Source organism: Xenopus tropicalis, chromosome 6 (genome assembly GCF_000004195.4).
Source record: "Xenopus tropicalis strain Nigerian chromosome 6, UCB_Xtro_10.0, whole genome shotgun sequence".
Classification (NCBI taxonomy): domain Eukaryota; kingdom Metazoa; phylum Chordata; class Amphibia; order Anura; family Pipidae; genus Xenopus; species Xenopus tropicalis.
The window spans coordinates 75,299,016-75,313,754 of record NC_030682.2 but is presented as its reverse complement, the minus strand read 5'-3'; the positions used below and the strand labels follow the sequence as shown (position 1 = coordinate 75,313,754).

The 14,739-nt window shown below is 40.3% G+C and overlaps 1 protein-coding gene across 7 annotated transcripts in view; it reads right to left on the bottom strand.

The window, feature by feature from the left end:
• Positions 1-7,815: 7,815 nt before the first annotated feature.
• The window catches only part of ptpn3 (protein tyrosine phosphatase non-receptor type 3), a 228,470-nt gene continuing 221,546 nt past the window's right edge, over positions 7,816-14,739 (bottom strand). For 6 of the 7 annotated variants that reach the window (XM_031903477.1, XM_031903476.1, XM_031903475.1 and 3 more), the window contains 2 exons: positions 11,904-12,039; positions 10,324-10,441 (listed from right to left, as the gene is read on the bottom strand). In XM_031903477.1, coding sequence (XP_031759337.1) covers positions 10,364-10,441; positions 11,904-12,039 — 214 coding nt within the window. In that variant the 3' untranslated portion in view covers positions 10,324-10,363. Of the gene's footprint in view, positions 10,442-11,903; positions 12,040-14,739 lie in introns of all 7 variants that reach the window. The other variant, NM_001079462.1, reaches the window with a different exon arrangement.

Here is a 14,739-nt window from a genome sequence, read left to right as displayed (position 1 = left end):
ACTTGCGCTTTTTTACGCGCGGTATTTCATTCGATAGGTTTGTCGTGATAAATAGCGTGCACGGTATTTTCCGTATGCACGCTATTTATCAGCAAAATGGGCTAAAGACTAAATTGTGAATTAGAGGAAACTACATGAAAGTATAGAATACCATATCTAGGAAGGCAAAATAAGTAGACATTACTCAGTTCAAAAGTAGAAAAATATAAAATTTTACTAAAAGAAGAAAAAAGGGGGGGGGAAAAACTTAGGGCTTGCTGCCCTTTGGTTCCTCCATGTCCCTCCTGAGTTGGGCAACTTCCCCCCGGAGCTGGGCCAGCTCGGCCTCCATATTGTCCAGGTCCTCCTGCATGGACCGATGTGCTGGGACTTCGTTGGCAGGAGAACCTGGTGGCTGGGATCCAGGGGGCTGGGGGGGGAACCCAAGGGCCTGGGAAACTGGGGTCAAACTGGGGGAGGAGTAAAGGGGGGGTGTCCGGGGCCTCCTCAGCCTCTGGGGCCTGGGTCAGTCCTGGGTCCTGGCTTGGTCCTGGGGCCTGGTAAGCTCCTTGGGCCTCTGGGGCCAGTTGTCGGGCCTCGGGGGCTGGAGGAGCCTGCTGTGCAACAGGAGCCTGGAGGACCTGGGGAGGAGGCGCCAGCTGAAGTTCTGTGAGATAGTATTGCAAGATGTTATTTTGTGTAATATATTATATATATATATACATTCATACACTATCATAAATAACGGCCCCCCTCCTCCCACGCCCCAATGGCCCCTCTCCCTGTGAACCCTCACATCAATACAAAGGACACACAGACATTGTTAGCCAGGGCCCCCTAAAACATTTGTGGCCCTTCCACAAATGACTCACACTATGGGCTGCTCCCTGCTGCTTCCCCCCTGCTTTAAAATTATTTATGCATATGTATTTGAAAATAGATGTGTGTATATATATATATATATATATATATATATATATATATATATATATATATATATATATACACACAATACGAAGTGCTGGGAAGCTGCACACCATAAGGAACAATAATACCTGGGTGCCTGTGGCAAAACAAAATCTAGACAGGCATGGGGTGACAGCACACACAGGATTTTCGCAAGGAGTCACAAAGATGTGAAATAATATTCAGAGGTTTATTGTGACCAACGTTTCAGTTCCTCACTGGCATTATGGTTGAACGTGATGGACGTATGTCTTTTTTCAACCCAACTTACTATGTAACTATGTTACTTTCATCATCCCTGACATTTCTTACATTTGTACCTTTAGTTCAAATTACTTGCTAAATCTTTTACTGAACGTATACTGTAACAGCATAATAAAGTACAATAATTACCATCTGCAATTTCAGCGACCAGTTCTGGACTCCTGCGCTTCAGGTCGGACCACAGATGCTGGAGCTGGCGGGGGTCCACATCAAGGGCAAACTCGGCGAGCAAACCCTCTCTTAGCTCGCCCAGGATTGCCCTCTTCCTCTCGTGGACCGCTAAGTCCCCCAGCAGCGGGTCATCATATCCAGAACGCAGGAGCATGCTGATAATGTAGCGCCTCTCCCCTGGTAGCAGATCAGAAACCCCAGGCAGGGTCCTCTCAGTTTGGTGGCTGCAGGCTCAATGACACAAAATGGCCCCAAGTCGCACATATCACGAGATTACAAAATCGCCACAAAATGTCCGCAAGTCGCGAGATTACAAAATCGCGACCAAAAAAAAATCGCCAAAATATACATAGTAATGTATTTTGCGCGACAAAATATTCACTGCTACAGTACAGTATATTATCGTGACAAAATATTCACCGCTATAGGAAGATTTTCTTACCTGAAAAATCCTTTTCTCATAGGCCCGTACTGTCAGTGCAGGACGACTGGGGATAAGCTGATCCTCTCTGGAGGCAGGACAAACTGAATAAACTTTCTCCAATCTCGTTCTCCCTTGTGGCTCCACCTCATCCTCCAGTTTTTGTACCAGAGCCTGCCGGTGGAGACAGAACCCTAACTACCTATTCTATCTCTAAAGTGACGAGCAGCAAAAAACCGGCACCCCAAAAGGGCGGGATGCTGCACTGACAGTACGGGCCTATGAGAAAAGGATTTTTCAGGTAAGAAAATCTTCCTTTCTCATGCGGCCCTACCTGTCAGTGCAGGACGACTGGGGATGTCCCAAAGCCGTCCAAAAACTAGGGTGGGTATGAACATTAAAAAAACTGTTAACTGATAATCTGAACTGGACTATAGGCAGGAGCTATCTATGTGCTACCGCTGCTTGTAGCACCTTCCTGCCAAAGGTTGCCTCTGCTGAGGCCAAAACGTCTAATCTATAGAATTTTGCAAAGGTATGTAATGAACTCCACGTAGCTGCTTTGCGTATAGCGTCTATAGATGCGGAATTGTGAAGAGCCCATGAGGCACTAATTTTTCTGGTGGAGTGAGCTTTTACTGTGATGGGGGCCTCCTGCCCCACTGACTTGTAGGATTCAAGTATGGCTGCTACTATCCATCTGGCTAGTGAGCGTTTGGATGCTTGTAGGCCCTTTTTATTGCTGCCAAATAACACAAATAGAGCATCTGAGTGTCTGAAATCTGCTGTTCTATGTATGTAATACTTTAGAGCCCTGACCGCGTCTAAGGTGTGCAGTTGTTTTTCTTGTGTATTCTTTGGATTAGGGCAGAAAGACGGAAGTACTATCTCTTGATTGAGATGGAAACTCGATGTGACTTTTGGAAGGTGAGATGGGATGGTGCGGAGGACTGCCTTATCTTGATGGAAAATTGTCCAAGGTGGTACGTAGGACAATGCTGCCAGATCCAATACTCGCCTGGCCGAACATATTGCCAGGAGGAAAGCCACTTTCCATGAAAGAAATTTTAAGTCCACTGTAGCCATAGGTTCGAACGGGGCTTTCTGAAGGGCTCTGAGGACTAAATTAAGGTCCCATGGTGGAATAGGGTCTTTAATTGGCGGGTGTAATTTGAGAAGAGCTTGGAAGAATGTCTTTACTTCCGGGAGGGTTGCCCATTGCTTGTGGAATAGAGCTGCCAGCGCAGAGGTTTGAACCTTTAGTGCTGATGTACTTAGTCCTTTGTCTACTCCGTCTTGTAGGAATTCTAGTATGTGAGTGGATACACAAGACTGCCACGGTATGCTGCGTGTCTGACTCCAAGCAAGAAATAGTTTCCAAATTCTGTGATACACTTTGGATGTGGATCGCTTCCTTGCTGATATTAAGGTGTGGATTACTTGGTCTGAAAATCCTTCTTGTTTCCATATACTGGTCTCAACATCCAGGCCGTCAAATTTAGTTTGTGTACATTTTGTGCTTGCGCTGGACCCTGTGATAGTAGGTCGGCTGGCATTGGAAGTGTCCAAGGTGGTTCTGCTGACATCTGGATTAGTTCTGCAAACCACGCTCTGCGTGGCCACCAAGGTGCTATGAGTATAGTAGGGACCTTCTCCCTCCTTATCTTGTGTAGTAGTCGAGGGATGAGTGGTATGGGGGGGAACGCATATGCTAGCCGGCAATGCCAGGGGCTGGTAAGCGCGTCCACTCCTTCCGCTCTGGGGTCTTGGACTTTCGATATGAATCTCGGCAGTTGTGTGTTGAAGCGAGATGCCATTACGTCGAGACATGGGAGACCCCATTTGTTACGATCTGTTGGAAAATCTGTGGTTTGAGTCTCCATTCTCCCGGGTCTATCGTGGTGCGACTCAAATAGTCTGCCTCCCAGTTGAGAATGCCTGGAATGAATACTGCTGTTAAGAGTACCTGATGAGTTTCTGCCCAGGTCATGATCCGGGATACTTCTCGTAGTGCCGATGCGCTTCTGGTTCCTCCTTGACGGTTCAAATAGGCTACTGTGGTGCTGTTGTCGGACTGAATTCTTATGTGCTTTCCTTTTAGGGGGGCTTGCCAATGGAGTAGTGCATTGTAGACTGCTCTCAGTTCTAGTGCGTTGATGTGAAGTCTCAGCTCGTGAGCCAACCATATGCCCTGGCAAACTTGGGGCGGCCAGGTTGCTCCCCATCCTACTCGACTGGCATCTGTTGTGACTATTTCCTGGACCGGGCGGTCCCAGCTGTTGCCTCTTGTGAGGTTGGGGAGGTGAGTCCACCATGATAGGCTTTGTTTTACCTTGCTGGAGAGAACGATCTTTTGTGATAGGTTTTGATGGTTCTTGTTCCATAACTTTAGGAACTCCCATTGGAGCGGACGAAGGTGAAATTTTGAAAATGGTACTGCCTCTATGCTGGCTGCCATTAGTCCCAGTAATCGGAGGATCTCGTGGGCTGAAGCCTGAGATTGTGACAGTAGGCTGCATGCCATCCTTTGTAGTGTTGTGGCTTTGTTTAGCGGAAGAAAGACTTTCCTTTCCACTGTGTTGATGTGCATGCCCAGGAACTCTAATGACTGTGTTGGTATGAGAAGGCTTTTCTTGTGGTTGATTTGCCAGCCGTGTTGTTGCAGAGTTAGTAGGCACTGCTGAGTTTGAAGGTCGGCGTCCCTTAGTGATTCCGCAGTGAGTATAAGGTCGTCTAGATAGGCCGTAACATGGATGCCTTGCACCCGTAGTATTGCTAGTAAGGCGCCTAGTACTTTGGTGAACAGCCTTGGGGCTGACGTCAGTCCGAACGGAAGTGCTTGGAATTGAAAGTGTGACTGGCCCAGAGCGAACCGAAGGAATCTCTGGTGAAAGTAGTTGATCGGGATGTGAAGATACGCATCTTTGATATCTATTTTGGTCATGAATACGTTTGGCTTTAGGCTTTTTATGATTGATGGTAGAGATTCCATCTTGAAACGCTCGTATCGCACAAACTTGTTTAGCGGGTGTAAGTTGAGAACTGGTCGAAAACCTCCATCTTTTTTTGCTACTAGGAATAGGTTTGAGTAGAAACCGTGGAATTTGAATTCTTGGGGTACTGGTGTTATGACCTTGTTGTCCAACAAGTCTTGGATGATGCGGTATAATGCCTGTTGTTTGGTTGGGTCGGATGGAATGTTTGATGTGACGAATCTGTGTTCTGGAGGTTTTCTGATGAAGGGAATGATGTACCCGTGATTTAGAATGTTTAGCACCCAGGTGTCTGAAATTGAGTTTTGCCAAGTTTGAACAAAGCTGTGTAATCTTCCTCCTACTGGTGGCTGAGAGGGATTGTGGAAAGGAAGGTCAGGAATCCTGCCCTTTTGTTGGTATGTTTTTACGGGGCATCTTGGATTGGTTTTGCCAGTAGGGTTTGAATCTCCTATTGGCCTGTGGCTGCGGTTGAGATCTAGAATTTCTCTGTTGTCTGTTGTTTGATGACCACGTGCGGTGGTGGTAATTGCGTCTATGGAAATCTTTCCTGGGACGTTTACCGTGTGGTAAAAAGGCACCCTTGCCACCTGTGACTTCTGATATTATTTGTTTAAGTTCAGGGCCAAAGAGTTGTGAACCGCTGAATTTGAGCGATGTCAGCTTGTGCTTGGAAGCCGTGTCGCCAGACCATTGGCGTAACCAAAGGGCTCTGCGAGCAGTAATGGATGCTGCTGAGGCCTTGGCCGACAGTTTGGCTGTCTCTAAGAGTGAATCGTGCGCTAATTATCGCGACTTATTTAACGCAAAAAAGCATGCGATAATTTTTATCGCACTTTCGTGAATCGGGCCCAATATGTCTGCTTTAAGATTGACATCGAAAAATCAATACTGCTCTCATCTTGTGTAACAGTAAAAACAGATTTACCGGTAATCATCATTCACAAAAGTTTGGAAAAGCACTAGAGCTTCTGCTGAGCCTAACCAGATGAAAATAAGGTTGTCTATATAGCCATTATACCAAATGATATGGTCACAATAGAGATTGACACCTTCAAAGACATGGGTAGGCTCCCACCAGCCCATTTAAAGGTTGGCGTATGATGGAGAAGAGACTACGCCCGTAGCCGCCTCATGTCTCTGGAGGTAATTAGAACATTGAAGAATAATTAATTATGGGTCAGCAGAAACTCCAGGGCCAGTACCAAAAATGTAATGCAAGCCGTAGAGTATAAATTAAAATCTAAAAACATAGAATTCACAAAGTCCCTTGGAGTGTGGAATGGATTACAGGGACTGAAAGTCCATAGTAACCCACCTACAGTATATCTACACTCCTATTTCATCACTTTCAAACAAGGTTCAGAAGAAGCTTATTACTTATTATCTATGGTAGATACCCTTTGCATCACCTTAGCGTTATATAATATGGGTCAAGCTTGTTAGATTTACCCAGCTGCAAATATAGCTCTTCCACTTTTATCATTCTATTGTTTCTAAATGCTTCTGTAAGTCATTTTAGATATATTTAACAATAACAATTTTAAACCTTAGGAATTTCTTTATATGAAGCAGATTACTGTTTTAAATAATACTGGCACTTAAGCACTAATTACTCTAAACACTATGAAATAATTATGGTATGCATCTAAAAAAAAGTTTGCAATAAAAAATAAAATGTAACAATGTATTTTTTTTTCCTTAAACCAAGGGTTATAGCTTGCAGGTGTGTGATTTTGATACTGCCACAGGTAGCAGCAGACTCAGAAACAGCACTGGATGAAGTGCATCATATAATTTCATTTAAGTCTTTAACATTTGACCCCTTTGGATATGCACAGGGTACCTGTAGGGTTGCAACTTTCTCTGCGGTACCTTGTGGTGGATCCTTTGTGTGTTCCACCATAAAGAAATTAAGCATGTTCCTTTCAATGATTCTGTACCATCTTGATGTGTTTCACCTGTGTTTGGAGCTTCCCTGTAGCACAGTAAGTACAGACTCAGTGAAAAGAACAGACTGCTGTCCCCTGTGGTAGAACATATCAAAAATCCAAGAGCAGATAATTAGTATTTATCAGAGACTCTTGGCTTACTGAAGAAGAGAAAACCTTGGTGACTGAATGTACTTGGTTGGAGAATTCCCTAAACACTTGCCTCCTCTAGTAGCAAAAGTATGGCTGGCCAGGTGTCAACAGCTCTTTAAAGCATAAGGACACATAAAATCAACGGAGGGTGCCCCACAGAGTAATTGCTTACATCTTACCAAAAAAAGAGCACTCACTCTATCTTGCCCCAGGCTCCCATGCAGGAGTTCAGCAATTGCATAGGTGTCTACAGCACCAGATCTCCAGCCCACCGCAAGCTTTTCTGATCACGGAAAAGAAGTAAATCTTCCATCCCTTACAGGCCCAGACTAGTATTCAAAATAAGCCCTGGCATTTCAAGTATCCCGAACAGGCCCCCACCAGTCCACTAAATAGCCACTGTATATGGCATCTTACAGCAGCCGCTCTGGCATCTGCCAGAACCCACAGATTGACAGTCTGGGCCTGATTCTTTAGTACTGCTGCTGGATTTTTACAAGCAAACTATATATACTGCGTTGACAAAAATTGTAGATTTGCGCTAGAATATTAATTTGAAGTTAAATATTTATGGATTGTATACTATACTACCACATGTATGAAACAGCTATTGCTGCTACAAACAATCGGTTTTGTCAATGATGGACAAAAATGACTTCATATTGTCTGGCATTTTACAGTGCTTATTAATAGAGTAGAAATTTGTTCCCCATTATTTCCAACCAAGTCTTAAAACATGAGAAGGACATAAAGAATAATCATTTTTTTTGTTGAGATGTCCTAGACGTGAGAAACTTGTTGTCTTTCTTACACCAAGGTAGTGGTAACAATGAGGGAATAAATGGCATTTTTACATGCAAAAGATGTGGCAGGGAAGCAATAGAAAACCTGTTAATGTATGTACATACAGCTTAAATAAAGAAATGATCTGTTTAAATACAACTATTATTCATATTTTATTTTTTAAAAAACAGCTGTCATGAACGGCAAACAGAAATCTTTACTGAGAGCTTAGAGTGTTATGAGAACATAAACATCAGATAAAAGTAACTTTTCATGTCTTAGAAAGCCAGTTCAATACTAATGATTATTATCTGATTTTAAGGTAAAAAAAACCTGGGATATTAAAATTTTTCTTACACATTCACATTCAATACACATTAACATTTTCAAATATTCATTATTTTCTCAGTTTATTATTTTTAACTTTTGCCTCTTTAGCAAACGCCATACATCTCTGTATACATTTGCCACCATCCCAGTATTTGTGCTTTATTCTGTACACTGTACTTAAACGCAATTTAGCTGGATATGTGAGATCTAGTAAAGGTGTCGACAGCATACACATCAATATTGCTATTAAATTTCTTTTTCAGTACACACGTGTCCCTGTAGTGCTTTTTCTCTAGAGGTAAAAACTGTAAAATCCAAATATACTGTTCCACTTGAAAGATCAGTTGTTACATGAATTAACTCATCTATTGTTCACAGATTGTATAACAACATATGATATGGTTCATGGCAATCACAGGGTACAATTTTAGCAAAGCACATTTACCCCAGTGTGTTACTTTTGTTAATTAATTATTGCATCACGGATACAGTTTTATTATAAATACCTGGAAAACCATTTGCTAAAAATATTTAAACATCAATATCATTCTTACTTACTCTATAAATAATGTTTATAACCACCAAAATATGTATTCAAAATGTTATATTCACAAATGCTAAACAACTAGGTAGTAAAAATAAAATCTTTATAAATTATTTATATAGAATTGTGTTAATTCTCCTTAGAAAGTGTACAGCATCATTTATCTCACTGAAATGACACAAAGATCTGTGTTATCTTAGGTGGACTATACCAGTGCCATTTTTTTGTGATAACAAGCTAGAAGTAGTTAAATGAGCTTATTAGTACTGAATCATATTTTTAATTTTTATGGGCTTCAGATAGTTAATAAGATGCCTGAAAAAACTGATCATAACTGATTTGGTACTATAGCAAAAGGATAACAAAAATATATATTCTAATTAATAAAAAAGGCTGGAAAACCAATTAAGTCCCAATGTAATGACATTTAAGTTTAGTTTATTGTCAAGAGCAGCCATCTGTATTACAGTGTTCTGTTACTTTTAAGCTGCCTCCATAGAGGCCAGTGAATAGCTTGTTGAATATCAAGTTGAATATTAATTCTTGGAGGCCTGTTGGATTGAGATTCAGTTATACCTGCATATGGCCATACTGTACTAATCTAATCATTTAACTTGTGTGTCAGACAATCTATAAAGATACGTGGCACCAGCATTCAGCTAGATGGCAAAAATCCCAATTCATATGCTAGGAAAGTGTGATTTCATTGTAGCTATATTAGTCAACACTGCAGGCCAACAGAGTGGGCAATTTATTCTTAAGAGATGCAGTGAGTCTGTGAGTGGGCTTAACTATGCTAAAACTAAACACCACTGTATCTCAGATTTTTCCACCTAATTTCTTAGATCATTAAGAAGAAAAAACACTCCCCTTTACGTTTAAGGTGTCCATACACAGTAAAATTTGCTTGCTTGGCGAGTTTACCAAACAAGCAAAAATTTTCCCCTATATGCCCACCTTGAGTGGGCAATATCATGCTACGATTTAATTACAATAAAGGGGAATATGGGAAGTTAGAGTGAGGACCGCATCAATGAGCCGATGCATTCCTCAATCCAGCAGGAAAATAAAGTCTGGACAGTCGACATCTAGATGATTTTTGGACAGATATTGGTCTCTGTATGGGGCCCGTTGGAGGGCCCCATATATGGGCACATAAGCTGCCCAATCGATCTGAAGGACCCAAAATTGTATGTTTCAAAATTAGCCAGGACAGGTGAGCTGTTACTGAAAATACCATGTTGCCAAAGTTCCAAAGCAACATGTATAAGCCATATATAAGTACCAATAAAAATGTGGAAAGTCAACATGGCTGGTGGTGTCATTGTTAGTAAAACTTACTGCTGTCAATTAGTTAAACTTAATTTAACTGTGCATTGCTGTAAAGGGATATGGTAAGAAGAGCAATTTATGGTACAAAGCCCATAACAAAAAATTGATTTATTTTTTGGCACCGTGTTCAAAAAATATTTGTGTCAAAATATGGAGCAGCTAAGCAATACTTTGAAGTGTGTGGGTTATCATATATTGTTATTCATAATATATATTAAAAATATAGATAAAATCTTCAATAGTAGAACGTGAAGCATTTGCAAGATAATGTCTAAGGCAAAACAAGTTAACTAGTGTTCCTGTGATGATTTATTTTTATGTGTACAATATGTGCAAAATTATTTTATACACTTATCTAGACACACATACTTAAAACAATTTATACGCATTCCTTACATACAAAATTTAAACATGTTTTACAGAAACCTAGCATGCGGCAGATGTGCATTTTTATTTGGGGGGGGGGAGCCCTCTCGGTGTGGGAAAATAAATTCAGTTAACTTGAATTCATCGGTCGAACTAAGCCGTCTTTGTAAACACGAAGTATTGCTTCACAAACAAACTTGTATTGGCTCTGTGAAATTGAAAGAGAAAAAAGAAAATAAGTTAAATTAGGACTATTAAAGTATACAAGCTTCCCAGATTTGTCTCAGACTGCTTAGAGAGACTGGTGAGACAGAGCTCAAATTTTCCTTTTTGTGATATTTCCCCTTAAAGATCAATGCTATTTAGCTGTGTTTGTGGTCAAACAGCTCAATATCAATTCAACCAGTGTCGTCACCTGTAAAGAACATATTTAAATAATATATAAAAAAATAACTTTTAGCATGCTGGAGAGAGTGTTACTGCAATTGGTCTTCATTTTTTATTATTTGTGTTTTTTTAATTATTTAGCTTTTTATTTAGAAAATCTCCAGTTTGGAAATTTAGCAGCTATTCGGTTGCTAGGGTCCAAATTACCCTAGCAACCAGGCAGTGGTTCAAATGAGAAACTGGACCCCTCTGCAGAAAAATCTTCGAGACTCACTCCTTTTCATATTCTAGTTTCTCATTTGAGTTATGCTGCTACCCTTTAAACATTTCTCATTAAATCTATGAGAGGTAACTACGTGCAACAAACCCCTTATAACTATGTTATACAGAAGAATGCCAGAAAAATGTGTAAACACTTCTTTATAACTACACTACAGGTATAGGATTACGTTATCTGGAAAACTGTTATCTGGAAAACTGTTATCCAGAAAACTGAATTACAGAAAGGCCATCTCCCATAGATTTCATTTAATCAGATAATGTAATTTTTTAAAATGATTTCCCTTTTCTCTATAATAATAAAACAGTACCTTGTACTTGACCTCAACGAGGTAGCCAAGCACAATAAATTCTTCATAAATATAGCTACTATTTTAGTTTTCACTCAGGAAAGGATAGATTTAAAAAGAAGAAAGTAGGCAGATGAAGAGCAGAGGAATTTGAAAACATTTTTTATAACTACAGATATGGATTCTTTATCGGGAACCCTGTTATGGAAGCATTAGACAATGCTTTTCTAGAACAGGTATGGGATCCCTTATCTGGAAACCCGTTATCCAGAAAGATCCGAATTACGGAAAGGCCATCTCACATAGACTCCATTATAAGCAAATAATTTTAATTTTATAGAATGATTTCCTTTTTCTCTGTAATAATAAAACAGTACCTTGTACTTGATCCCAACTAAGATTTAATTAATCCTTACTGGAGGCAAAACAAGCCTATTGGGTTTAATCAATATTTAAATGATTTTTAGTAGACATTAGTTATGGAGATTCAAATTACAGATAGATCCCTTATCCGGAAAACCCCATATCCCGAGCATTATGGATAACAGGTTGCATACCTGTACCATCCAGCTAACAATAACTGTATAAGCAGAACATTATTTGTACTTTTGTTGTTCATACATCTGTAGCTAGTTCTGCATACATATATTTGGCACCTTTTAAATATAATGTATTTTTTTATACATATCCAGGTTAGATAGAATTCTTTCTTACAGAGGTTTGAACCATCATTGCACGTTGGTCTCGCATTTGTCTCACTATGTCGAGTGGATAAACAGGCTGATTTTGTTCAATCAGACATATGGCAGTTTCCATGGTGATCAGTACACCAGTACGCCCTATTCCAGCACTGAAAGAGAAAACAAAATGCATGGTATAATTAAGGTATATATACATTATTACAATAAATACCTTTAACAACCCCCCTAAAAAGGTCAATCTACTTTGCGTATGGAAAACCAACTTGATATGTAGTTTCAGGCACTGTAACTGCGGATGGGTGTTGTATTTTTGCATCTATGCTATTTTAGCGGTATTTACTCTTAGAGCTACAGTATATAATACAGCATATCAATTATCTCTTCTTTGTATTAGTAAACAAGTTAAATTCACACTGTAAACCTTTCTTTTAGCCCAAGCCTTTTTCATCCTTGCCACAAGTTGACAAAATCCTAAGCTCTGGCCATATTGAGTGAGCCACTACTTTTGTACCATACATCTAGACTTTTGTTATTGGTCCATGTCACTTTAAGAATACTCTATCTGCTTTAAGCTTGTGACTGTTCAATCAACGTGCCGTTGTTTGACTCTTTCTAAATACAAGGCCTGGAACAATACAGTCATATCTTTAATTCTAGCCTTCCAGCATCTGTGCTTTATATCTTTATTGGAACAGGCTAATTTGTCAGTTTAAAATCTAATTATGAAATCTTGGTTAAAGCAGATATTCAACTGTTGAAGGCAAGACTAGAAATCAGTGAGGATGTGATAAATTAAAGTTCCACCTAAAGCATCATTATTTGATATTGCTTTCTACTAATGAATGGGCAGACAGAGGGTCTTGTAATAAAAATAATGAAAGCCACTTTTCCAATTCACTTCTTAAGTGCTATGGCCCAAGTTTAGATTCACTTGCTAATTCTTATTAGGCTTAATTGGCAATACACACACTAATATATTACAATATTTTGTTGGACGGTGATAGTGGCCTTCCCTTGTAATATGGATAGCAATAAAATTCATGGATTAAGCATCAGCTAATGCACCGTCTTCCAGTACATGGCGCATAGGCAGATGAAAAAATGAATAGGAAGCAAATTAGTGATGTGTTGATGTGGTTGACAAATAGTTGACCCGCACCCAACCCTAGCCTGCCGGCTGCCAACATGCGCCAGACCAAACCTGGGGCTATAAAGATACTGGCTACACACCTTCTCTTCACTTCCTTTTGCCTGCTGTTCTGATCATTCAGGCCAATTACAATAGAAAGAAGGCCATATCATGTATGGCCTCTTCACATGCTTACCATCAGTTCAGGCCATTGGCCAATCAGTCAAAGCGTACCCAATTGGCTCATGTATTGCCACATTCTAGGTTTTGAGATACTGTCTTCTACGCTTACCTTCTGGGTGTACGCCTACTGGATGCCCCCAATCATAGTGACTTAGGTTATTCCTATGCTATAGACCCCCTAATGTAAGTGAGGAGGAGGAGGCTCAGCTCCTGTTGCAAATAGAAAAGGCTGCTAGTTTGGGCCAAGTGATAATAATGGGGGATTTTAATTATCCTGATTTTGAATGGAGCCATAGTACTGCCAGGACAATAAATGGGAACACGTTTATAAACTTGCTGCATTACAACTTTATGTCACAGGTTGTTGAGGAGCCAACCAGAAACCATGCTATATTGGATCTAGTGATCTCTAATGACCCAGAACGTATAGCAAAAGTGCAAGTGGTTGAACCCCTGGGTAATAGTGGCCATAATGTTATTTCATTTGATGTTTGGTGCAGGAAACAAATTTCCACTGGGGCAACAAAGACAATGAATTTTAGAAAAGCAAATTTTAGCTCCTTAAGGGCAGCGCTTCAGGGCATAGATTGGGGCATTAGGTTTTCTGATATAAACACAGAGCAGAAATGGTTGTCATTTAAAATGATATTAAATCATTACTGCTCTCAATTTATTTCATTAATAAGAAAAAGTCGAAGTGTTAAGAATCACCCTATGTGGCTTTACACTGAGGTAAAGAAGTTAATAGGGAAAAAAGCTTTTCAGAAATATAAGTCAGAGGGGACAGTAGCTGTGTTTAATAAATATAAACACTATAACAAGTGTTGTAAAACAGCAATCTGGAAGGCAAAGATAGAAAATGAGAAGCGCATTGCGGCCAAAACTAACCCCAAAAAGTTTTTTAGTAAATTAATAGTAAAAAAATGCAGGTTGAGGGTGTGGCCCCGTTGAGTTATCGTAACAATATGGTTAGAGCGGATACAGAAAAGGCAGATGTGCTTAACCTGTTCTTTTCTTCTGTGTATACAGTAGAGGAGCCAGTGGGCCAAGTCCCACCCAATAGCTGCACTGTTGCCTCAGCTCCAACTACGCAGTGGTTGACACAGGATATGGTGCTTAAAGGGTTACACAAGATAAATGTGAATAAGGCACCTGGGCCAGATGGAATACACCCTCGGGTACTGAGAGAGCTTGGGTCAGATTTACAGTGGCCTTTGTTTCTGATATTCTCAGACTCACTTTCATCAGGTATGGTACCTATGGATTGGAAGAAGGCGAATGTCATTCCTATATTTAAAAAGGGAGTAAGATCTCAGCCTGGCAATTATAGTCCTGTAAGTTTGACATCCATGGCTTTAGGAAGGACAGGTCTTGTCAGACCAATTTAATTGCTTTTTATGATGAGGTAAGTAAGAAGCTGGACAGTGGGGGATGCAGTAGATATAATCTATTTGGATTTTGCCAAAGCATTTGATACCGTTCACCACAAACGACTGCTTTCTAAACTAAGGTCTATTGGTCTTAGTGAATCGTTTGC